Here is a 27,667-nt window from a genome sequence, read left to right as displayed (position 1 = left end):
CTACCAAGATCAACGCTCAAGACAACATACGGCTCAACACACTCCAACTACGTCAGCAAGCAACCTGAATTTATATTCATAGGTAAAAGACATGCAAATTGATGTGGTACGTGTCAAATATAGCAACATATGGAAGTAGGACTATGCTTTTATTGCGATGAAGAAGGCCACAGAGTTGAAAACTATCCCAAGAAGCAAAATCGATGCATTGTTAGGACCAGAGGTGCATTTGTTTAGAAAAACGAGGATGCCTAGCCACAGTAGAGACCGTTGTCATACTGTAAATATTTACAGTATGTAAAAATAAGTTAGAACATATTATATATTAATAAATCTAGATGTGTATTTGAGTGGCTAGTAGATTAAATTAAAAAGAGTTGATATAAGAAACTTTACTTTGTTTCTTTACTTATTTTGATTTTGATATTAATATATATATATATATATATATATATATAGGACCTAAATATTTAGTATAAAGCTTAAGAGAAGGTTGGAGCCTAAAGAAGAAAATCTTAACTAATAGGAGGCTTATTGGGATGGATGAAAGCAAGGCATGGTTGGATGAAGGCAAGGAATGGAAACCTTCATTCCTATTGGTCGAAGGCCATGCCTAATGGGCTTCAAGGAGGCTGCCCGAGGCCTTATTAAGAATAAGGATTCGTCTTTCAAGGGCATTTGGAGATTACAACCTAGGATTATAAAGTTTAGGATTTTGGATACAATTTGTATACAAAACATAGAAGATTTGGAGTTAGGGTGAAGAAATTATAGCCATTTGAAGTTAAGGTATTAATTTAAGACATACTATTACTCTTTTGAGGATATGAAGAGTTTTACAGCAGCTTTTGAAGATTGGAAGATGCGACTGGTATGATAATTTCAAGCCCTATATCTTTTATGAGAGAATTATTGCTTTTGGAGTTCATATAAAGGAGTTATAAGAAATTGAAGGCGGCACTTCCAAATCAAAGGTAGTATGTGAGCAGTTTTATTTGTAGTAATGGATAGAGCCATAAATTGAGTATTCAGACGAATTCATGACTCAAACTTTTTAGAGAACATAAATTTTTGTGTTAAGAAGTTATACATATAAATTTTGTGGCATTTGAGCTTATATTTTGTGAAATATGAAGAAAATTGCACGTAGGTATATAAAAACAAGGGTTTGAAGCGCTTGTTAGGTTTTTGAAGATATCTCAAGATCCGCAACGAATTTGCAATTGAAAATTGTTGTAGAAGTTGATAAGAATACATCAGTATCTCATGTACAACTTGAGTTTTTTTGGACAGTCAGATTAGGAGATGTGAGGTGTTGAAGTTCGAGAAAATCTCCACATAAGAATATACAAGGTTTTAGAGGATTTTATCATATTTTGGATGTTGTTGGTTACTAGAGGCTTGTGTATTTGGTGTAATTGCTCAAAAAGGTAAAATTTATATATAAACTTAGGATTTCTTTTATTTTCAAGCTTGATTGAATAATTAGTGACAATCAAAAGCCCAGCATTTTCTTGAGGCAAACTCTTTCTATCCCAACACTGTGCAGCTAGACAATTCAATACCACAACAACAATCAGGTTCCTCTCTTTCCGCTTAGCCTGCCCATTACTTTACCATTCTTCTATCCTTTGGCCCTCAGAATCTAAAAACCTTAGCATTATTAGATTCAAGAGCATTTGCTTCCTTTTTAGATGAAGAATTTGCTAAGCGTCACGAGATTCCTCTAGTACAAAAATTTAAATCCATTCACATAGAAGTAATAGATGGACAACATATATTGTCTGGTAGTATCATCCATGAATCAGAACCTATAGAGGTGACATTTAAAGACCATAGTAGTTATATTATTTTTAATATTATTAGAACCTCATCAAACCCTGTTATTCTTGGTCTTTCTTGGTTAGAAATGCATAACCCATCCATAGATTGGAGGTTACGAAAGATGATATTTCCTATAGAACATCCCTAGATTAAGCTTGTTAGAAGATCTTGAATCAAAAAATCCTTATTTATTAGAGCAAGAGCTTTTGTAACATCGTTTAAAGAAGGCATACCGTTTTTCATTTATGCAACTCCAATTAGCGGAGAGAAGACTTCGACAACAAGTATACTGGAGCAATATAAGGATTTTAAAGATGTGTTTCAAAAGAAGAATGTTGACATGCTACCGGAGCATCGACCATATGATTGTGCTATAGACTTACAAGAAGGAGCACAACCACTTTTTGGTCCAATCTACAATTTATCGCAAATGGAGTTAACGGAGTTGCAAAAGTACATTGATGAGAATCTAGCCAAGAACTACATTTGTCATTTAAAGTTATCAATTGGGGCACCAATCTTATTTGTGAAGAAGAAAGATGACTCACTGCAGATGTCCGTGGATTATCGAGGTCTCAATAAGGTGACAAAAAAGAATCGTTATCCATTATCCTTGATATCAAGTCTTCTAGAACAACTTGGACATGTAAGGATCTTTACAAAGATTGATCTAAGGAGAGCTTACAACCTCGTTCGAATTAAGGAAGGAGATGAATAGAAGACAACTTTTTGTACAAGGTATGGCCGTTTTGAATATAATGACATGCCTTTTGGTCTTACCAATGCTCCGGCGGTCTTTCAACACATGATGAATGACATCTTTTAAGAGCACCTTTACAATTTTGTAGTTATCTATCTAGATGATATTTTGATATTTTTCAAATACATAGAAGAGCATCAGAAACTTGTTCGTCTGGTCCTTGAAAAACTTTGCAAGCGAGGACTTTATGTCAAATTGGAAAAGTGCTTATTTAATCAAACTGAGATAGAATTTTTGAGATTCATTGCAACTACGAAAGATTTGAAGATGGACCTTAAGAAGGTGGAAGTAGTTGTATCATGGGAAGTCCCAAAGACAATAAGAGATGTACAATGCTTTCTTGGCTTTGCGAACTTCTATTAGATCTTTATCAAGAATTACTCTCAAGTTGCTGCTCAGCTCACTCGGTTGACATGTAAAGACAAACTCAAATGGGGACCTCTAGCGGAAAAAGTATTTCAAGATCTTAAGACGGCATTAACTATGGCTCCAATCTTGGTACATACGAATATTGTAACGGTCTTTTATTTCGAGACTGATGCTTCAGATTTTGCTATGGGAGTTATACTTTCGTAGATAGGTGCAGATGAGAAGCTTTATTTGGTTGTGTTACACTCTCGAAAGTTTTCTACTGCTAGGATCAACTATAACATCTATGATAAAGAACTTCTTGTGATAGTGGATTCTTCCAAGAGTGGCGTCACTTTCTCGAAGGAGCTGTGCATCCAGTGATCATATATATGGATCACAAGAATTTGGAGTATTTCATATCGATTCGGTTTTGAATTGTTGACAAGCTAGATGGAATATGTTGTTGTCCAGGTTTGACTTTGTTATTACTTATTGACCTGAAAAGCAACAAAGACTATCCGATGCATTATCAAAGAGATCGTATCTAACACCAAAGGCTGGAGAAGCAGCGTTTGATCAAAAGTGTACAACATTGTTGAAGTCAAAACAATTCAAGCTTTGCTCTGCTATAGTATCAATTGATACTGACTTCCTCAATCAGGTACGTATTGTGACTATTGTAAATTCTGTAGCCCTCGATATCATGCAATGTGTAAATAATGATAAGTTCAAGGTAGAAGGAGATCTTTTATACTTTGAGGAGCAGTTGTATATTCCAAAGGGACTAGCACGACTCCAAGTTCTCTAATTTCGACATGATTTTTCAGCTACGGGATATTTTGGATTCAATAAGTCCTTGAAACTTATTTCTCGAGATTTTTGGTGGCCCCAAATGTGGATGGATGTCAAAGATTTTATCTTCTTTTATGACATTTGTTCAAGATTTAAGAACCCTCGACATCGTCTTTATGGTCTTCTTCAACCATTACCTATTTTACGTTAGCCATGGTCTTTGTTTTCCATGGACTTCATTACAGACCAATTGCCATCGAATTCATTTGAGAGCATCTTTATTGTGGTAGATTAGCTTATAAAGATGGCACACTTTCTCCCTTGCAAGAAAACATTGTTAAGCAAAGACACAACAAGGCTTTTTTTTGATAGTGCGTATTGATATCATGATTTATCAAATGGTATTGTGTCAGAGCGAAGAACCCAATTCATATCAAAGTTCTGGAGATCTCTCTTTGAGATATTGAAGGTAGATATCAAGCTTTTTTAGGCTTTCCATCCTCAAACTGACGGCCAAATTGAATAGATGAATCAAACTTTGGAGTAGTATTTAAATTGCAACATCAATTATCAACAAGATGATTGGACTGCATATCTATTGTTAGCTGAATTTGCATATAACAACACCTTTCATACCTCGACTCAATAAACACCATTCTTTTCCAACTATCATCCAAAGCTTGATTTGTTGACTCTCTCAACCAATAACAACCCAATAGTTAAAGGATTTGTGAAACAACTATCTGAGCTTCAAACTACATTGAAACTTCAATTACAAACTCTCCGAGAAGCTTACAAGGCGTCCGCAGACAAATTTTGGAATCAGGCACTTACTTTCAAAATTGGAGATAAAGTATGGCTGCTTCAACAAAATATCAAAACCAAGCGGCCATATGATAAGTTGGACTACCAGAAATTGGGACCATTTGTCATCCAAAAGCAAATCAATCTATTGGCATATCATCTAGGATTACCGATTGCTATGAAGATACATCTAGTCTTTCATGTTTCTTTTTTAGAACCTTATTGAGAATCATCTTTTCCTGAAAGAGTGCAATGTCCGCTACCTAGTATTGAAATTGAGAACCACAAGGAATACGAGGTAGAAAAGGCACTAGATTTGTGGCGTAAGTGGAAGAAATTGGAGTACCTAGTGTATTAGAGCGGCTATGATATTAATGAACGTACATGGAAACGAGCGGAAAATCTTATCAATGCATTGCTAAAGGTACATGAGTTTCATTGATAATATCCTCAGAAACCTAAGCCCTTTTGATGAAAGTTTTTTAATGAAGTTATTTCTTCTTGAAGCCTCTTAATCCTCGGCCTTACAAAGAAGGGGGAGAAAGAACCTCTAAAAGACATAGTTAGAGACTATAAATCTATAACTTGAGCCCATTCTCCTATGTTTAATGCTTGTATTTTTTGGTATGATATGGATAGCCGAGAGATAGATACCATACTAGTTATGTCTTCTCAATCGAATATCTTACAAAGATAACCCTAAGATGAAGAACCGCATGTACCATGAAGACGACGAAGGATAACTAGTAACAAGATGCTAGTGATTGTGTTTGAGGTAGAACTTGTCTACGGTGATCTTCCTGAAGGAGTATTTGCAGGGAATTTTCACAATGAAGACAGAGAAGTTCATGCCTGGTCCAAAATCGCAGGCGTAGAATACTATAATTAGTTACAAGGACCAATGAACTACTTGCTGCATGAACAATAATTGGAGTATATTACAGACACTATGCGACAAATTTTCAACTTCTTACAATGGTACTGACTCGACATAGGAGTGCTTCTTAGAGACCTCAAAGCTAAAAGGAGGGTGATGTCCAAGATATACACTAGGAAGTTATAAAAGATTCTAGAAGATTCTTGAGAAGCTTTGTAGTTTGTAGAAGTTGCTTAAAAAGCTTCATAGATTGTGAAAGCTGCTTGAGAAGCTTCTTAATTTGTAAAAGCTTGTAAATGTTGTTTTACTTATTCTATAAATTTATTTCAAAACAAACTTGTATAGGGGAATTTGAACACAAGAAAAGATTATGCACATAAGCTTTACTTGTTAAAGTCACTTAATTAACTCTATTCCGAATCACTAAAATACCAAGAAATACTACAATGCTTCCTTCCAGTAACAATACTCCTTCATCAATTGATAACAATAATGTGCAACCTTGCACTCTTAAAAGAGTGCTCAAAACTCATAAATTCCATCTAACACAAGAAGTAACAAACTTCACACCAACCAATCTAGATTCACAGAATTTTTGTAATCACAAACTTTTTCTATCCAAAATACACACAATTCTCAATAAACAACAATCATAATCTTCCATCGATAATCAATCTTCCAATAACTTCTCATATAATTCAATTACATAATACTCCAATTATATAATCAATAACTCATGAATCAATCTCTGATTTATTCCACAAACTCACTTCTCAGTATTCAAAAACTATCCATTACTCTTTAACAACAAAGAAAACAAAGAAAATAAAGAGGTAGCACCAAGCTTAATTGAAGACTGAGAATTGGAACAGTAAATGAAGCTTCCTTGGAATTTACGCCTTTGAGAGGATCTTTCAACGGAAAGGACATTTTTTAAAACTTTATAGACAACGGAATAGCCTAAAATAGAACCGAAGACTTCATAATCGGGACCTCGGTGAGTTGCCCAACCGAGTCAGGTCTCATACTAGGTAAGAGGTTCATAACAAGACTTGAATTGGATGTTCCCATAATTGGGTCAAATTGACCCTTAGCATCAAGATCACCCAAATGCTGAATTGGTCCTTTCCTCTTTTGTTGACTCTTGGTAAGAACGGCTTGGATATATTCCACCTGATTTATTAGAGAATCTTAAGGACCTTAATTTATCTCCTCCATTTTTCCTTGGTTTTGGATTTGTTGATCTCAATTATTGAAATTGAACAAAGCATTACATTGTTGATAAGTATGCCCCAACTGCTTGCAATTTCCACAAATTGGCACATAATTATCATTGGCTCTGGGATTGAGACATTCACTCCCATAATGATCAATCTGTCTACAATAGAAACAATAAAGTGGTCTTCTTGCACCCCCATCAGGCATATTGGGTGTCTCTATCAGTATATACCTACTAGGCTTATTCCATATAGGATTAAAAAATGATCCTAGTTGTCTTATTGGAATAGATGGAATTTGATTCGATGACATCGGAGGAGCATATTGTTGATATCTTTGCTGCTCCTTTCCATAGTGTTGGGGGTTTGATGCAAACCCCTGATTAAAATTGGAACTTTGAAAGTTATTTAATGCTTGATTTTGTCGATTAGATCGCTTTCTATTCTATCCAAACATATTTTTTGATTGAACTTGATTGACGTCCCATTGAGTTGGTGTCATGGACATACATTGGAAGATTCTTCGAATATTCTTCTAGAATATTCTCTAAAGATTTCTTTAGAAGGTTCTAGAAGATTCTTAGAATATTCCCTAAAGATTCTCTTAGAAGGTTCTAGAATATTCTTAGAAGGTTCTAGAATATTCTGATAGATTCTAGGAAGTTGCTCGAGAAGTTTCTTAATTAGTAGAAGTTGTTGGAGAAGCGTCCTAGTTAGCGGAAGTAGCTCGAGAAGCTTCCTATTCAGTAGTATATATAGGAGTCGAGGCTGAAGGGTTCTTTAGTCTCGACAACACATCTCTTGGAGTTCTAGCTCACCTTTCTGGTGTTGTTCTTGTACTCATCTGTTTAATCTAGTTCTGCCACTTCTTCTTGAACTTCTTGTTAGATTTCAAGTCTGTATTTTGTGTCCGTGACAGTTTGTCGAGACTACATTTTCACTAGTATCAGAGCTAGTTCCTTTTTGTTAGAGAGTGGATTACCCCTCTTCTTGAAGGTGTGCTAGTGTTTTAGAGGTTGCGGATTACCCTCCTCTAAACTGATATCTCTTCTTTCTCAATATTGGAGCCTTATTCTTCTTGGAGAGAGTGGATTACCCCTCATCTTGGAGTCTTAAGGCGTTTTAGAGGTTGCGGAGTACTCTCCTCTGAACCAATATTGTCCTCTTGTCAAAACTCTTTTTTCTTCTTTCTGAAGGTTAGCCGAAGGTTAAGACGTTAAAATGGCTGAAAGTTTGGAATCCAAACTAGACGCCATCATAAATGCTCTTGCCTCGTTGTCACATAGGACAACAGAGATCGAAGGAGTCATGGTAGGACTCCATAACAATGGAGCATCTGGGATAGCGCCATCTAAAGCATATCAGCCTCAAACTTCTGCGCCAGAAGAAGCAGTTCTACCTCCATTTCAACAAGATCGAGTAGTCCTACAACGAAAGGAGCCTCGAGTTAGTCTTCCGGATAAGTTTGATGGAACTCGTTCCAAGTTTCGAGGTTTTGTCAACCAAATCAGGTTGATAACAATTTTACAGCCCGAATGTTATCCGACGGAGGAAGCGCGTGTTGGGCTTGTTGGAACCTTGCTTACAGCACAAGCTCTGTCTTGGTTTACTTCCTTGTTTGAGAAGCGATCGCCAATCCTGAGCAACTTTGAAACGTTCTTGGAGGCGTTTGCAGAAGCATTTGGCGATCATGATAAAGTTCGATGGGCTACAACAAAGATCCGATCGCTACGACAAGGAACACGCTCTGCATCAGTCTATGCCTCGGATTTCAGACAATTGGCAAGTGACATTAATTGGGGTGAAGAGGCGTTGGTGAGTCAGTTTTATTGGGGCTTGAAGGATGATGTGAAGGACTTGCTGTTATCTCTTCCTGATCCTCAAACGCTCAACGAAGCTATTAGCCAAGCTGTAAAGTGTGACAACCGCCTATTCCAGCGTCGCCAAGATCAACGTCCAAGACACCAAATGACTCTTTACGACGTGACTATGTCTGCAAATAGCTTAAACTCACATTCGGAGGCAACAGACATGCAAATCGACACGGCGCGTGTCCGATCTCTTACTCCAACAGAGAAGAAACGGCGTATGGAGGAAGGGTTATGTTTGTACTGTGGAGAAGAAGGTCACAAGGTTGGAAATTGCCCAAAGAAGCAAAATTGGCACCCTGTCAAGACTAGAAGTGCGATGATTCCGGAAAACGACGACGCCCAGCCACAGTAGGAACCGTGCGGCTGGACAATCTAATATCACGACAACAATCAGGTTCCTCCTTCTTTGTCCAACCTGCCCGTTGTTTTACAATTCCTTTGTTTTTAGGCCCTCAAAAACAAAAAACTTTAGCTTTATTGGATTCGGGGGCATCTACTTGTTTTTTAGATGAAGAGTTTGCTAAACGCCACAAGATCCGTTTAGTACAGAAGTCCAAACCTGTTCACGTAGAGGTGATAGATGGACGACCCTTATTGTCAGGCAACGTTACCCACGAATCAGAACCTATAGAAGTGGTGTTTAAGGACCATAGTAGTCACGTTATTTTTAATATTATTAGAACCCCATCAAGCCCTGTTATCCTTGGTCTTTCTTGGTTAGAAGATCATAATCCGTCCATTGATTGGAGGCTACGAAGGATAACATTTCCTGAAAAAAATAATAATAAACCTGTTGGTAGAACCTACATGAAGAAATTCATGTTTATTGGAGCGAGAGCGTTCCTAAGATCGTCCAAGGAAGGCGCACCATTTGTCATTTATGCAGCTCCAACTAGCGGCGAGAATATCTCAACATCGAATATACCAGAGCAATATAGGGATTTTGAAGACGTGTTTCAGAAGAAGAACGCCGATATACTGCCGGAACATCGACCATATGATTGCGCCATAGACTTAGAGGAAGGAGCGCAACCACCTTTTGGTCCAATATACAACCTATCGCAGACGGAGTTGGCAGAATTGCGGAAGTACATCGATGAGAATCTAGCCAAGAATTTTATTCGACATTCAAAGTCGCCAGCTGGAGCACCAATCCTATTCGTGAAGAAAAAAGATGGCTCACTGCGGATGTGCGTGGACTACCGAGGACTCAACAAGGTGACCAAGAAAAATCGCTATCCCTTACCTTTGATCTCCGGCCTCTTAGATCAACTTGGACGTGCAAGGATTTTTACAAAGATTGATTTAAGAAGAGCCTACAACCTTGTGCAAATCAAAGAAGGAGATGAATGGAAGACAGCCTTTCGTACAAGGTATGGCCATTTTGAGTACAATGTCATGCCTTTTGGTCTTACCAATGCTCCAGCGGTCTTTCAGCATATGATGAACGACATCTTTCGGGAGTACCTCGATGACTTTGTTGTCATCTATCTGGATGATATTTTGATATTTTCCAAGAATGAAGAAGAACATGAGAAGCACGTTTGTTTGGTTCTTGAAAAACTATGCGAACGAGGACTCTACGCCAAGTTGGAGAAGTGTCAATTTCACCAGAATGAGATGGAATTTTTGGGCTTCATTGCGACTACAGAGGGCTTGAAGATGGATCCAAAAAAGGTAGAAGCAATTATATCTTGGGAAGTTCCGAAGACGGTTAGAGATGTTCAGTGTTTTCTTGGATTTGCTAACTTCTATCGGATCTTCATCAAGAATTATTCTCAAGTTGCTGCACCACTCACGCGTCTAACAAACAAAGACAAGCTCGAATGGGGATCACAAGCAGCAAAAGCATTTCAAGATCTCAAGACGGCATTCACTACGGCTCCAATCTTGGTACACCCTGACTTTGCAAAGGCTTTCTATTTAGAGATCGATGCTTCAGATTTTGCTTTGGGAGCTGTGCTTTCACAGATAGGCATAGACAAGAAGCTTCACCCAGTTGCGTTCTATTCACGAAAGTTCTTTGCTGCTGAGATCAACTACGAGATCCACGACAAAGAGCTGCTTGCTATAGTGGATGCCTTCCAAGAGTGGCGTCACTTCTTCGAAGGAGCTGCACATCCAGTGACTGTTTATACGGACCACAAGAATTTGGAGTACTTCATGACAGCTCGAATTTTGAATCGTCGTCAAGCTCGATGGAATATGTCTCTATCACGATTTGACTTTATTATCACCTACCGCCCTGGAAAACAGCAAGGATTATCTGACGCATTATCGAGGAGATCGTATCTTGCGCCAAAGGCTGGAGAAGCAGCGTTTGATCAACAATGTACAACATTGTTGAAACCAGAAAAATTCAGGATTTTTGCTACTATTGCAACTATTGATGATGGCTTCCTCAGTGAGGTACGTACTGCGACCATTGAGGATTCTATAGCTCTTGACATCAAACAACGTGTCGATAATGACAAGTTTAAGGTGGAGGGAGATCTTCTGTATTTTGAGGAGCGGTTGTATATCCCAAAAGGACCAACTCGACTCCGAGTACTTCAATCTCGCCATGACTTTCCAGCTGTGGGACATTTTGGATTCAACAAGACTTTGGAGCACATTTCACGAGATTTTTGGTGGCCTCAAATGTGGAAGGATGTGAAGGAATTTGTCCTTTCTTGTGATGTTTGTTCAAGATCCAAGATCCCTCGACATCGTCCGTATGGACTTCTCCAGCCATTGCCTATTCCGCACCGACCATGGTCTTCAGTTTCTATGGACTTCATTACGGACCTACCGCCATCGAATTCATTTGACAGCATCTTTGTTGTGGTGGATCGATTTACAAAGATGGCGCATTTCGTGCCTTGCAAGAAAACATCGTCAAGTGAAGACACCGCAAGACTCTTTTTTCATAACATATATCGTTATCATGGCCTACCAGATGATATCGTGTCGGATCGAGGTACTCAGTTTGTATCCAAGTTTTGGAGGTCCCTCTTTGAGATATTGAAGGTGGATATTAAGCTCTCTTCGGCTTTTCATCCTCAAACTGACGGTCAAACGGAGCGGGTGAATCAAGTTTTGGAGCAATATTTACGATGCACCATCAACTATCAACAAGATGATTGGACTGCATATCTACCGCTTGCTGAGTTCGCATACAACAACACTCTTCATGCGTCAACTCAACAAACACCATTCTTCTCCAACTACGGATACCACCCCAAGCTCGATTTATTGAGTTCTTCAGCAAATAACAACCCAGCAGCTGAAGGATTTGTGAAGCAACTATCGGAGCTTTAAGCGACGTTGAAGCTCCAATTGCAATCTGCCCAAGAGAGTTACAAGGCATCTGCAGATAAATATCGAAATGAGGCGCCTACTTTTAAAGTTGGAAGTAAAGTATGGCTTCTTCGACGGAATATCAAGACCAAGCGGCCATGTGACAAATTGGACTATCGGAGATTAGGGCCATTTGTTATCGGGAAGCAGATCAATCCGGTGGCATATCGTCTGGAGTTACCAGCTACTATGAAGGTACATCCAGTCTTTCACGTGTCTTTGTTGGAACCTTATCGAGAGTCAGCTTTTCCCCAAAGAGTACAAAGTCCGCCACCAAGTATCGAAATTGAAAACCATGAGGAATACGAGGTGGAAAAGGTACTAGATTCACGGCGTAATAGAAGAAAATTGGAGTATTTAGTGCATTGGAGTGGATACGACATCAATGAACGAACGTGGGAGCGTGCCGAAAATCTTGCCAATGCGCCAAAAAAGGTACAAGAATTTCATCAACGATATCCTCATAAACCTAAGCCGATTCAACGATAGCTTCTTGCTGAAGCTTGCTCATCAAGTAGCATAAAAAGGGAGGAGGGCACCTCCAAAACCCATAGTTCGATAGTGTAGAACTTTGTTAGCAACTATAGTTTGCTCTCATCATTTTAGCCTTTAGACATGGATAGTCAAGATACTACACTTGTTATGTCATCTCAAGCGACTAGCTCACGAAGACGACCGCGAGATGAAGAACCGCCTGCACCACGACGACGTCGGAGGATACCGAGCAACAGATCGCTAGTAATTGTATTTGAGGTCGAGCCTGCCTACGACGGTCAGCCAGAAGGTGTGTTTGGAGGACAGTTTCACAATGAAGACACAGAAGTCCACGCTTGGTCAGAGGTTGAAGGTGTTGTTCACTATCGTTGGCTCCAAGGGCCGATGAATCATTTGCCTCGCGAACAACAATTGGAATTCATAGCGGATGTGATGCGACAGATTTTCATTTTCTTGCGTTGGTATTGACTGATAACAACATTGCTTCTCGGAGACCTCGAAGCTAGAAGAGGAGGTGATGTCATGGACATACATTGGAAGATTCTTCGAATATTCTTCTAGAATATTCTCTAAAGATTCCTTTAGAAGGTTCTAGAAGATTCTTAGAATATTCCCTAAAGATTCTCTTAGAAGGTTCTAGAATATTCTTAGAAGGTTCTAGAATATTCTGATAGATTCTAGGAAGTTGCTCGAGAAGTTTCCTAATTAGTAGAAGTTGTTGGAGAAGCGTCCTAGTTAGCGGAAGTAGCTCGAAAAGCTTCCTATTCAGTAGTATATATAGGAGTCGAGGCTGAAGGGTTCTTCAGTCTCGACAACACATCTCTTGGAGTTCTAGCTCACCTTTTTGGTGTTGTTCTTGTACTCATCTGTTTAATCTAGTTCTGCCACTTCTTCTTGAACTTCTTGTTAGATTTCAAGTCTGTATTTTGTGTCCGTGACAGTTGGTGTGATCATGGTCTGATTACTGAATTATTGTTGCTTTTGTAAATTCCAATAATTAGCTATTAAGTGCTTTCCTCCGCAAAATGTACATTGACCCATCATTTGTGAGGGTGAAAGGTATTCTATTATCAAATAATCGCTACCCTTACAATTAATGTTCCAAACATTGGTTCTAATATTGGTAGGCTTTTGCCTCCTCTTCTTATCCTTGGTCATATTGACGACCATTTCCTCCATTTTCTTTATCAGATTCAACAACAAGGCTTCATTGGAATCTTTTGGGGCTGGTAGTATTAGTAACTCTGCCGTAGTTAACACTTGTTGTTGATACAAAAAATAGGGAGCATACACTGTTGTCACGTTTGGTGGTATAGCTTGGAATGGCATGACATTAATTGGCCCTTGCATATTAGCACCGGAATTGGCCCTTGTATCTAACATCTGTGGATAAGCACCCACTGATCCATTCCAAGTCAGATTTTGATAACAACCTTGAACTGGAATCAACGTAGCTCCCATAGTTAAAAATTGATCATAATGGCATTCCTTCCAAACCTTGGCTCTATTAAGGCATGCAGACACTGTAACGAGTTGAGCTTCCTTCACAAATATTTTTAACTCTAGTGGTTGCAAACCATTGATTAATATGGATAAGCTAAATACCTTCGACATTTGGTAATTCGGCCACTTACTGAGTATATCAGCCACCTGGCCATAATACGATTCCACCGCCTCCCCTAAGATCATTTTGGTGTTCATTAACCTCTCTCAAAGATGATCCTCAAAACCTATTGACCAAAAAAGGGTTAAAAATGCATTCTTCAATACTTCCCAATTCGAAAATTGACCCATTGGTTGGCAGTTGTACCATTCAAATGTCGTGTCCTTTAAGGTTGTTTCCAACCATTGTAATCAAATATGTTTGATTCTTCCATTATTGGCTACACATGCTGTCAGAAACTGAGATAAATATTGATTGAAATCTACACCCAGAAAGCCCCTAAAAGTAGGTAATGGAGCCATGCTCGTTGTGCGATCGCTCACGTCACCCATTTGTATTGCTATTAGAACTGCTGGACCACCCGTCGCCATTAAAGAGGACAATGTGCCACTTAATCTTTTATTAAAATTACCACTACCTTTCCCAATTATCTTTTTCAGACTTTTCAACCTCCCTAATTTACTATTATTATCCTTAAATAAGTTTATTAGTTGAATTGGAGATGAAAACAATGGATTTTGAAATACGATGTCATAATACGTGAAGTCTTGCTTGAGAATGTTCCGAGCACCTTGATGTGGAAGGATGAATGGAAATTACAATAACAAAATCCTAATTCTAATAAAATACTAACAATGCTCTAATTAGACCATAATAATATTAAGCAAGCTTAATCAAATTCAAAAAAACCTCAAAGAAATTTCAAAAAAACAATAAGAATTCTTAAAAAAATATTAGAAGGATAACAAATATCACTCAAATATATCTCAATTCAATCTTAATTTAATTCAAGTTAAAATCTTATTAAACTTTATTAAAACTTTAAGCCAAAACTAATTTAATCTTAAATCCTAATAAAATCCTAAACCCTAAATCAAACCCTAAACAAACCTTAAACCAAACTCCAACCAAATCCTAAACCAAATCCTAAACCCTAAATAAAACCATAACTAAATCTTAAACCAAATTCTAATCCAAACCTTAAATCCTAAATCCTAAATCAAACCCTAATCCAAATCCTAATCAAACCTTAAACCAAATCCTAATCAAACCCTAACCAAACCCTAAACCAAATCCTAATAATTCCTACAAAAAATTTAAACCTCAATAACTAATTCATAAACCTTTGATCTTAACTCAAATTTTGCACACTTCTTAAAAAATAAGTTTAAAACAAGCACAAAAGAATTGAAAAGGATCAGAGTTACCAAATTGACGATAACCTCAAAAATGTCCTCGGGTATTGGTCGGCCTCCTTCTCCAATCTTGATACCAATCTTCTAAAGCCAATATCTCTCTTTTATACATCAAAATTCTCATACACATAGAAAAAAAAGTCTAATATTCTCTCATATAAGTTTCACTCCAATCCAACTAGTAGATTGCACGAAATCTTAAAAAACCCTACTAGATCTAAAATTCTACTTTCTGAGACCTTGATCCACTTAAACCTCAATATCCCTCAATTCAACCGTTAGATTGAGATTAAATTTATGACACATATTAAACATAACTATAACCATAAATCCACAAAATTCCACCCATAGATCTACTACAAAACTCTTGAAATCACCCAAAACATAAACCCTATTTTATTTCATAAAATCCAAATCATCCAAAACAAACCTTGACTTTGCAAAGCTATTATAAAGTCAATACAGATCCAAATCACCCAAAATCAACATCCATAAAAACCCTATTCAATCTTCTATCAAATTCCACTCTCTAATTTGCTAAAGAGTCCCGGAGTCGTTGTCGAGACTCGGTTTTGTGCCTCAGGGTCTGATTTCGACCCTGATTCATAACTGGCCCTCTCCGGGTATCAACATCTAGTTTTTCTAAGTAATTTTTACTGGAATTTACTCTTAACTTCTTCCTTAAGATTTCTATTTTCTTTATTTTTCCAATCTACCTTGTTTTGCCTTGTTTATGCTCCTACAAAGTAAGTAGAAGTCACCTTTCTAAAAAGGCAGCATTGCTACTAAAAGTTTTACTACCTTCCTATCTTTTATCCATATTTTTCTACTTTTTCTTTTAACTTGGCTCTTCTATAATAAGATCCATGTTATCATCTTTCACTACGTAGTCATATTACAATACGACAATGATGAATTGGCTCTTATTGGCAAGCAATTTATGCAATTCTACGGAACTAATTTTTACAGAATCGACAGTTTCCGCTATTGGGAAGGTACCCAACGAAGTATCCAATTTTTTTGTATTTCCTTTACTTCTACTTAATGATCTCATAAGAAATGCTTGGCTATTGATAAAATTTCCTGTCAGTACTCCTAGCAATTTTTTTAATGGTATATATGTCTGAAATATTAGAGATTAGTCAGCTTCTAGATATACTCGGATATGTCCACATGCATGCAGCCATGGCTTAATCCAACTTTGTTGACGCTTCCTTTTTAACTTGTATTCTTACTCGTTTTGCAACAATTCTCTTGCTTGCGCTCTCTCTTGTCTTTCTTTCGACTGGCAAGTTTTCTTTAGTACAATGTTCTCATTCTTAATAACCATAATCTTTCATTATATACTACTGAATTTGCTTCCAATTTTCCATCTACTCATATGGCAATTAATTCCTAACATTCAATGATATTGTCAATTCTTGGCCTTTTTGCCAAAATGTAATTGTCTTTTTACTTATTCTACAAATTTCTTTCAAAATAAACTTATGTAGGGGAATTCGAACATAGGGAAAGACTAAGTGCATGAGCTTTACTTATTAGGGTCACTTAATTAACTCTATTCTAAATCACTAAAACACCAAGAAACACTACAATGCTTCTTTCCAGTAACAATACTTCTTTATCAACTGATAACAACAATGTGCAACCTTGCACTCTTAAAAGACTGCTCAAAACTCATAAATTCCATCCAACACCAAGAATGATAGACTTCACACCAACCAATCTGGATTCACACAATTTCTATAATCACAAACTTTCTCTGTCCAAAATACACACAACTCTCAATAAACAACAATCATAATCTTCCATCCATAATCAATCTTCCAATAACTTTTTATATAATTCAATCACATAATACTCCAATTATATAATCAATAACCCATAAATCAATCTCTGATTTATTCCACAGACTCACTTTTCAGTATTCAAAAATTATCCATTACTCTTCAACAACAAAGAAAACAAAGAAAATAAAGAAGTAGAATCAAGCTTAATCCCGACTCATGACTATCACAGTCTAGCATTCCAACTAACTTCTACAACTCTTATATAATTACTATTGATTTTTAGATCCTAACCGTAATCTTATAATTAACTACTTTTAATAACTAAAACAACCATCTATCTTCCTGAATTGATTATTCTATAGACTATTAATCTATTTTATCAATATCTTACAAAAATGAACTAATATCTATTCTACAAAGGTGCTTGAGAAGCTTCCTATTGTATGCAAGCTACTTGAGAAGCTTCCTAGTTGGTAGTTTATATAGGAGCTGAGAGTGAGGGGATCCTCAATCTCGACAACACACCTCTTGGAGCTATAGCTCACCTCTCTAGTATTATTTTTTTACTCATCTGATTAATCTAATTCTTACCAATTCTTCTTGAGCTTGTTGTTTCCAGTCAGTATTCTAAATTCGTGACAGCTCATTGGTGCATGTCTTTTTTAAGATTTGATTTCAACATCACTTATTGATCCAAAAAATAACAAGATTTATCGAATGCCCATTTTAGATGTTCTTATCTTACATCAAAAGAAAGAGATGCATCTTTATATCAATAAAGTATAATTCTCTTGAAGTCTAAGTATTTTCACCTTCAAGCAGTAAAATCAATAATGATTGTTGATTCAATCTTTGTTGAGAAAATTCAATCAAGTATGTACTTTGATCATCTTATCCATGATATCAAAAATAATTCTTTTATGTATCATGATACTTCTAAGTTCAAGTTCAAGAACAATCTACTCTATTTCAAAGAACAATTATACATTTCAAAAAGTGGGGTATGATAACATATTTTCTTAACTTGTCATGTCTTCCCAACAACTATACTTTTTGGATATAACAAGTTTTAGAGCTAATATTGAGAGATTTTTAGTGGCTTCAAATATAGAAGGCAGTCAAAGACTTTCTACAATCATGTGATATTTGTTCAAGATCCAAAACTCTTCACCATCGATCTTATGGACTTTTTCAGCCATTACCTATTCCAAAACAATGATGGTGTTCCATTTCTATGGATTTTATTATAGATCTTTTATTCTAAAATTTGTATGATTTTATATTTATGGTAGTAGATAGTTTTACTAAGATGGAAAATTTTATACCATGTACAAAATCTATCATAGGTGAAGAAATGGTTAACAACATCTATCACTATCACGGTGTTGTATGGTGTGATTTACTATCTAGGAATATATTGGATATCTAGTTGTAGAGAGTGTAGCTTAAACCTTTACATGATTCTTGTCTTAGCTTCCAAAACTCCTTTATTTTTGTATAAAACTCCAAATATAACAAAATCTCTTCAAAACATATTTTTTCCGTGAAGGATTTTCTTGCCTTGAACTTTAAAAAACCATAACTATTGATCTAAGTGTTCAATTTATTTCAAATTTACAAGATAGGTAGAATTCACTCTTGAATTTTACCACAAACAAAACCAACTGCAAATTCACTTCCAATCTTTTGGCATCTAAAAAATCCTTGTAGGAACTCTAAACCCTAATTTATAAGCATCCAAAAAACTATTTTCCTTATATCTCAAAAATCCAAACTCCAAATTCTACAAAACTTATGTAGAAAGCTTTATAACAAGATTATACACAATCTTAGAAATTTTGAGCCAAAACCTTGTCAAATTGCTCAAGATATATCTCAAGAGACAACCACTAGCAAATCGGATTACTTACTACCCTTAGATTGCATGGACTGACTTCAAAATCCAATAACTCTTTTACTTCAACTTGGAATCCAATAAGCAGTATATGAAAAGTGTAGCCGCAAAAGTGTTCTCTCTAGTCGCAGTTGCTGATCCTCAATTGTTGTCTGTACGCATGCGTTATGCCAAAAAGAGTGACAGTAGGTCCAAAACTAATACCTTAACTTTGAGCGCCTATAATTTCTTCATAAAAACCCCAAATGATACAAAACTTATACCAAAACTATAGAAAAAAATCTAAAACTTTTGACCCTAGCATTCAAAACTCGAATGGCTTCGATAAACTAACCCTAATCCCTAATATGGCCTCGGGCAGCCTCCTCAAAGTCCATTGGTCATGATTTTTGACCAATAGGAATGGAGATTTTTATTATTCATCTCCATTCATCTATATTGGTGCCCTAATTACTCTCTTTGCTACCAAAACCCTTCTTCAATCCTTTCTCTTATAAGATTTACATAATTTATGCTCTAAATACTAAATAAAAGAACCAAAAGAAGTTTTCAAAGGTCACCAATGTCTAATAAAGGTAACTCTAAATATTTAGAAGTTACTATCAACCAAAATCAATCTTAAAAGCCACTATCAAAAAAAAAATTAAAGTTATAAAAATTCTATAGTAGTCTTTTTAAACAACCTCTTCTCAGGATAATAACTAAATTATAATCTACAACCAACTAAAATCTATTAACATAGCTCTTACCATGTTACTTAATAAATCATATATTAAATATATAATTACATTATTTTTATATAATAGCTGAATCACAATATGACAACGGATTGTCTAAAGTTATTCTATTTGATAAGAAAACATTATTTATATTAATATTTTAGAAAATTATTTTTAAAATTTTTAGGATGTATATAAAGCTTTCTTTGGCTTTTTATCCTCAAACTGATAGATAAACAGAATGGATGAATCAGGTTTTAGAGCAATACTTGAAATGTACCAATAATTGTTATCAAAATGATTTGACAACTCTTTTATTATAGGCAAAGTTTGTATACAATAATTTGGTACATTCTTTCATTCAACAAATACCTTTTTTGCCAATTATAGTTATCATCTATGACTTCATACTTTTGATTTTTTAAAAGTTGATAATCTTGTAATAAAAGATTTGACAAATCATTAGTCAAATCTATATGCAACAATGAAGGTGCAGTTAAAGAGAGCTCAAGAATGACAAAAGATTAATATTGATGTATATTGCAAAGAACAATTACAATTCAATGTAGGTAATAAAGTATGGTTAGTTCGTCGTAATATCAAGACTATTTGTCTTTGTAACAAATTGAACTATAATAGGCTTGAACTTTTTCTTGTTAGTGAATAAGTCAATTATATAGCTTATTGATTACATGTACTAGTGTCATATTGTAATTGCTTATAATATGTAAAAATTTATTAAAATATATATTATGTTTGTAAGTCTTGATGTGGATTCGAGTAACTAGTAAGTAAATTTAAAGAAAGTTGATATAAAAAAAATTATTTAGAGATTTATCTATTTTTATTGTGGTATTTATATTATATAAATATAAATATTTAGTATAAAGCTTATGAGAAGGTTGGAATTTAAAGATGAAAGTCTAAACTATTAAGAGGTTTATTGAGAAGGATGAAAAAAAGGTATGGTTGGATGAAGGCAAAGGGTGAAGATCTGCATTCCTATTGGTCAAATGTCATACCCAATGGACTTTAAGGAGGCTATCCGAGGCCTTATTTGGGATTAGGATTTTTCTTTCAAGGGCATTTAAGCTTTGGAGGCTAGAATCAACAAGTTTAGGTTTTTGGATATGGTTTGGATATAAATTTTGTTTAATTTGGAGTTTTTTTAAAAGAATTATAAGTACTCAAAATTTAGGTATCAATATCATACCTATTGTCATTCTTTAGGAAAAAACATATGCTTACATAGAGCAACAAAAGATCGAGAACTAATGATGGAGAGAACACTTTTTTGACTACATTTTTTATATATTGTTTGATGAATTTTCAATTTGGATGAAGGAGTTATAAGGAATAAAAGACAACACATGTAATTCAAAGACAATAAGTGAGTTGTTTTATTAATAGTAATGGTTGGAGCCATATCTTAAGTTTTTTAATAAATTATTAGTTCAAAATTTCTATAAATATATGTTATTAGGTTTAAAAGCTATTGATCAAAGTTTCAATATATTTGAATACTTAATTTATGAGATATGAAGAAAATTGCAAGTAGGTATATGTAAACAAGAGTTTGAAGCCACTATTCAAGTTTTGACAATATCTCAAGATTCATAATGAATTTGTAGTTGAAATTTGTTTTAGTAGTTGTTGAAAGTATATCAATACTTTATATAAAATTAAAGTTTTTTTGGACAATCAGAGTATGAGATATAAATTTTTGAAATTTGGAGAAAAATTTCCAAAAAGAATATATAAAGTTTTAAGATATTTTATCATTTCTTTGGATATTTTTTTTTGTATATTTAGGCTTATTTTTTGATATAATTATCCTAAAAGAAAAAAAATCTATATATATATATATTAACTTAGAAATTTAATATCTTAGACTTGATTGAGCATTTATTAGCAATCAGAAGCCTAATACTTGTTTAAGGCAAATTTTCTTTGCTCCAATACCGAAATCTAGTAAGATCTACTCCATATTTCATATTTTTGATCTTAAATCTTATAAATCAATGAATATCTTGGAAAGAACACAAATGCTACCTCTTGCTATAGAAGTAGTTAATAATCAAGAGTTTGAAGTGGAAGAAGTCTTTGATTTAAGGTGGCACCAAAATAGGTTGGAATATCTTGTTCATTAGCATGGATATGATATTAGTGAACACTTATGAGAACCAGCAAAGAATCTTGCAAATTTAGCAAAGAAAATTGAAGCTTTTCATTGACGACATCTATCAAAATCATGAAGAAGAATAACAAATCTTTGCTATAAAAGAAATAAAATCAAAGAAAGATAATACTCTACCTTTTATATTTCTTTGTAGCTTTTGTGTATTTGCAACGCTAAGAAGATGACAAACTAACAACTGACAAATTCAATTGAAGAGCTTTCATTTACAAACGGATAAGACATTGTGATTATCACAACCTTTAAGATGGCATAATCTAGATAAAGATCCTCAAGAACGTCATGTCCTTCCTCAAATAGATGGAAGTAATGAAGGCCTCAACAACAATTAAATAATAGGGTTTTCTTGTCCTAGTATGAAACACTATTGATGGCTGAGAGGACCTATCAATCATCTTTGAAGAGAACAAAGAAAAGAGTATGTAGCAAATACATTTTGTTGCATCTTAGATTTCATCAACACATGATGACCGCTCCTCTTAGAACTTGTCTCTAGAATGGAAGGGATATTGTCACAGACATATATTGATATTCTAATAAATACCTATATAATTAAGTAGAACTAGATTAAATTAAATAAAAATAGATTAATTTCATAATATCTTCTAAAGAAGCTTCATAGATGTTGCTTTGACTTTATATGTGTTTGTAGTTGATTGATAGGTTAGAAACTTAATCAATAAGTTAACCATGTGTTGATAGCTTGTGAAACAAGTTAATTATGTAGCATATATATAGAAAATTTGCCTTCCAAGTTAAGATACTTGTCTTACAAAGTCAACACGTTTTTGGGATCTTATAGGACATTGTCATGTAGCTTCTAATTAAGAATATATATATGGAGGCAAAAGTGAAGCCTTCTTCACTCTTATCAATGCCTTTTTAGTCATTAGTCTTATTTCAAGACTTTCTAGTCTTCTTAGTTTTAGCAATAGCTATTTTGGTTCAATAATATATCATCTTTGAGTGACTTTCTAGTTTTTATCAGTGTCACAAGAGTGTATTGAGGATTTCTTTCTTTGAGATTCATATCCTTGATAGTTTTATACAAAGAGTAGTAGAAAGTAAATTGACTCTTACTTCTAACAACCTTTACTTATAGATAGTAGTTATTGCAATAATAATCAACTTTCATTCTTTGAATTTTACATTGACTTCAAAAATATGTTTTAGCATATTTTTTATATTCTTATGTAATCTTTGAATTGTTTTTAATAAATCTTTTTTCTTAGCTCTTAATCTTGTCTTTTATTTATAGAATGGCTTTTTTACATTCTAAAATCCAATTCTATGACCATTAATAACTTATTTAAAATAATATCTTTAATAAGATAATTTATTATATTTTATTATTACTTACTTTAGCAAAATCAATACCTTGTAAATTTATTTATAACATTTGATTTGCAAAATTGACAAATGAAGTAATTATGTTGTTTCAAGATAGATTATGCTAGATTCAAGACAACTTTGGTTCTTTATAATTGGTAATAACCACTCTAATGTCTTTTTATTTTTATTTTATATATATATATACTTTCTTTCTTTTAATGATACAAGAATATATTGTCTTTTCATAGTTTTGTTTTGATTCAAGTCTTTTTACAAAATCTTGCAAAATTTAAGATATTATATTGTTTTATAAATAATCAAAATTTATTTTCTATTACATAAAAGACATAACTTAAAAAATATAAAAATATATAAAAAAGAAATGAAAGATAGAAAAAAAAATACAATAATTAATTACAGATTGTGTTGACAAAATTAAAGAACACTTTTTATCTTATTTAGTTTTATGCATTTTGATTGAATCTTATTTAAGCTTCTATAGTTGGTATTGGAGTACTATAAAAGATTTTAAAATGTTTCCAATTAAAAGATGTTCGTCTTGGCAGATAGGCTTTTATTACCAGTGCGTGTTTGGGAAGAGGAGGGGAAGGGAGCACGAAGGAGCACACCTTGCCACGGACGTTCAATGCTTCTTTCCGTTCCTTCCCAGTGTTCGTCCGTCAATTCCGTCCGTCCGTCTTCCTTGCTTTTCGTCTCTCTTTCTTTGCACCTCGTTTGTATGTGTGTTTGTTGTTAGGTTTCTGCTGCTGCTTGTCTTGCACGAGGGGGGGGGGGGGGGGGGGGAGGGGGGGGGGGTTATTTGTGTGTTGCCCTCTCGCATCCCTCTCTCCGCACCGCCCCTTTCGCTCCTTCGTTTTTTTAAAATTTCCCTGTTCGTTCCTGGCTCGGGTTTCTTCGACTTCTTCCTCGTCGTCCTTCTGTCCATCGGCTTCACATACAATACTCTTTTCCTTCTTGCGTGTTGCCTTTGTTATAGGGTAAGGCTTTCTTGAATTCGGTGAATTTGGACGCATGTCGCGAGAAATGTAGAGGTAGGCACCACAGTGCAGGCGGTATAACTATGTGCAGCCGATAAAGGAGGCAGGTAATGAAGGAGAGAAAGTATGGTGCGGACTCCGATGGCGTGCACTGTTGCCGGTAATTCGAATACACGCTCCAGATGTGTCACTGAAACGGTTAATGGCTCACACCATTTCACAATCAATGGCTATTCTTTAGCCAAGGGCATGGGAGTAGGGAAGTATATTGCCAGTGAGAGCTTTTCTGTGGGAGGTTACCAGTGGGCAATCTATTTCTATCCGGATGGGAAGAACGCCGAGGACAATTCTCTTTATGTATCAGTTTTTATTGCGTTGGCGAGCGAGGGGACAGATGTGCGGGCGCTTTTTGAGTTGACGCTCTTGGATCAGAGCGGCAAGGGTAAGCATAAGGTGCACAGCCATTTCGATCGTTCTCTCGAGAGCGGCCCGTATACCCTCAAGTATCGGGGCAGCATGTGGGGTTACAAGCGCTTCTTTAGGCGTGCTGTTATGGAGACATCGGATTTCCTGAAGAACGATAGCTTGGCAATTACCTGCACTGTCGGTGTGGTAGTGTCATCCACGCAAGGTCCTAGACTGTACTCTATCCCTGTTCCGGAACCAGACTTAGGGCAGCATTTTGGCGCCCTGTTGGACAGCGGCGAAGGCGCTGATGTGACGTTTGAGGTGGATGGAGAGGTGTACCAGGCCCATAAAATGGTTTTAGCGGCCCGGTCGCCTGTATTTAAAGCTCAATTGTTTGGGCCCATGCGAGATCGCAATAGTGGCAATATCGAAATCGAAGATGTCGAACCCCCTGTAAGTGTTCACACTTACAATTTGGGCTTTTTTTAGTTCTTCAAGTGGTAAGGTGTCTCACATCCACAATTCATGTTTGTTTTAGTCCATGCTTTTGTGTCACATGTAGGTTCGTGGCTTTGTCTCTGTTCGACGCCTAGGTCCTGATAATTGCGGGGCCTTCAAACCTGGCGTAAGTCTTCTGTATATACATTTTTCTGTGCCCTCCACTTGTAGAACTTTCATCCTTAATGTTATCTGGTGGTGGCTTAAGCTTCCTGCAAGATATTATGTTGATTTACAATCTTGTGGCCTACAGCTGGCAATTGCTAATGTACGCGAGAGAATGTTTAGGTTGATTCGAGACATTTTCATCTCATAGTCAATCGGTTTTGAGTTAACAGTACATGTACGAATCGTTCATATCCTTTTAATTACACACACACACACACACACACACACATATATATATATATATATATATATAGCAGAGAGGTAAGTTGCGTTTTCTTCCTTTCCCTTGAATTGAGGAAGTGGTTTTAGAATTCTTTACTTCTACAGTTAAGCAGCTTGGATCTTATTGTGAAGTACTGACTATGATTTGCAGAGTATATTCTAATTGTGTGTATTCTTGCAGGTCTTTAAAGCTCTGCTACATTTCATCTATCGGGATTCTTTACCTGATACGAAAGAGCTTATTCGAGCACCCTCAACATCTATTCTGTTAGCTCAGCACCTTTTAGCTGCAGCGGATAGGTATGGCCTCGATCGACTTAGGCTACTATGCGAGTCCAAGCTGTGCGAGAATGTCAGTGTAGACACAGTGGCGACGACTCTTGCTCTTGCCGAGCAGCACCATGCCGCAGAGTTAAAGGCTGTTTGTTTGAAGTTTGCAGCCTCAAACCTTGCTGCTGTGATGCACTCGGAGGGGTTCGAATACCTCCGGGATAGTTGTCCCACGTTGCAGTCGGAGCTGTTGAAAACAGTAGCTGGTGTTTACGAAGAAGGCGTCGGTACAGGTGTAATTTCCAATCGGAATCGTAGTGTATGGGGTCAAATGTCTGACGGTGCTGATGCCGGCGGTAGGAGGGTTAGACCCAGAACTTAGTGTGCACTCTGGTCAACGATTATACGGGACTACCCTGGTATTCCCTGAGTCCACGATTTACTTCATCTGAAGTGCCATGGGACGAGAGAACTAATCATTCTATGTGGAATGATCTTTGGAACTAGGCGAGGATCTTGAGGGTATCTGTCGGTATGGTCTTTATTTTGTCCTCCTAGTCAGTTGTGAAATTTTATCGCCTGGCACATAGGGAGGTAATGTCTCCTATTCAAGATCAGAAGATACTTTACAATAGGGATTAAGTGAGCAAGTATCTCACATGCATCCGAGTATGGCTCGTTTTTCATATGAACAATTGAGAGTCTCTTTGCACTGTGGACTCAGATTTGGGAGCTAACACCAGGATCTCACACTTCCAAATAACGTTTCCAAGTTATCGTTGTCACACTTGCGTTTTACCCTCCTGAGGTCTCACTTCCGTTGACCGTTTTGCACTCGTCGTTAGAACTCTCTGAGCTGCTTTGAGTCTCCCTTCAATCCAGTGTTTCTTTAATAGGTGTTAAGCGAAGCTTGCTCGCCATCCACAAGAAGCTCCTCCCCACCGCCAATGCCAATGATTGAGTTTCATTGCTACCCTTCATTACGAATAGATGGCAAGGCGAGGGAAGTGAGTAGCAACAGGAATCGGTAGTGGTGGCAATAAGTAGCCGGTTTGGCAGATACTCCTCCTCATGCATGCTCTGTGCGTTGGTCTTTCCGCCCCTGGGCACAAACAAACAAGTGGGTGCCGCACTGGCATTGTTTATTCTTGATTTCCACGCGTTGACGCTCTGTGAGGTAACACCATTCAGAGCTATCGGGATCCCAAATTCATTTTCTGAGCCCACGATCACAATCAAAGCATATCTTCTGACTGTTCTCCTCATTTCATATTTGAATACAACACTTATGGATCACAAACGAGATTGTACAATCGCTTTTTTTTTTTCACTTTTTATTATTTTAGTTTTGCACGGATTTTTAACTCATAAAATACAAAAGAAAGTGACTTCCATTTGGTAATTATTACCTGTAGAACAATAGACTGATAATCTTTAGTTTTTACTATGCAATTTCTAGGTTTTATAGTTTTGTAATTTTGAATCATGTCTATTTTTATTTATTTTAAACAATTTAGTTCTAAGTAAGAATTTTAAAGACTTCAAATTCACCGTTCTGTGTACAATTTTTTATTTTTGTTTTTATTATTTTTTTAAAACACATATTAATTTATAAGATGATTAATAATGGTACATCTAACATAATATTATCTTTTTAATACTTTGATCAAATTATAAACACTAGTTCTAAAACATAATGATTATTCACTATTTTTATTTATTTATTATTCTTCATTTTTTATGAACATGATATTGATATTATCACAATATTATTCATGTTGCCTCTTTATATTCAAATAATAAACAAATTTTATTAGATTCTCTTGGTTCGAATTTTCAAATTTTTCATTTTGTAACAAATATATATGGTTTTAAAATCACTTTTTGAGACTGATGTCAGTACAAAAGCATATAAACTGTCATCACGAAAGTTTTGAAAAGTTCACAAACTGAAATTATAACATAGGAATTCAGAATTTTAT

The 27,667-nt window shown here is 35.8% G+C and overlaps 1 protein-coding gene across 2 annotated transcripts; it reads left to right on the top strand.

The window, feature by feature from the left end:
- The first annotated feature begins 23,924 nt into the window (after positions 1–23,924).
- On the top strand, positions 23,925–26,448 carry LOC112289783 (BTB/POZ and MATH domain-containing protein 1). 2 transcript variants are annotated; one of them, XM_024535361.3, is made up of 3 exons: positions 23,925–24,980; positions 25,090–25,152; positions 25,597–26,448. In XM_024535361.3, the coding sequence occupies exons 1-3, from the start codon at positions 24,246–24,248 to the stop codon at positions 26,065–26,067; spliced, it is 1,269 nt and encodes a 422-aa protein (XP_024391129.1). In that variant the 5' UTR covers positions 23,925–24,245; the 3' UTR covers positions 26,068–26,448. The 2 variants fall into 2 exon arrangements, with proteins under 2 accessions (XP_024391129.1, XP_024391130.1); XM_024535362.3 differs by lacking the exon at positions 25,090–25,152.
- The last annotated feature ends 1,219 nt before the right edge of the window (positions 26,449–27,667 follow it).

The sequence above is a fragment of the Physcomitrium patens genome, chromosome 12 (genome assembly GCF_059467195.1).
Source record: "Physcomitrium patens ecotype Gransden chromosome 12, ASM5946719v1, whole genome shotgun sequence".
Classification (NCBI taxonomy): domain Eukaryota; kingdom Viridiplantae; phylum Streptophyta; class Bryopsida; order Funariales; family Funariaceae; genus Physcomitrium; species Physcomitrium patens.
Note: the sequence above shows the minus strand (reverse complement) of the source record. Positions and strands in the feature narration are given on the sequence as shown.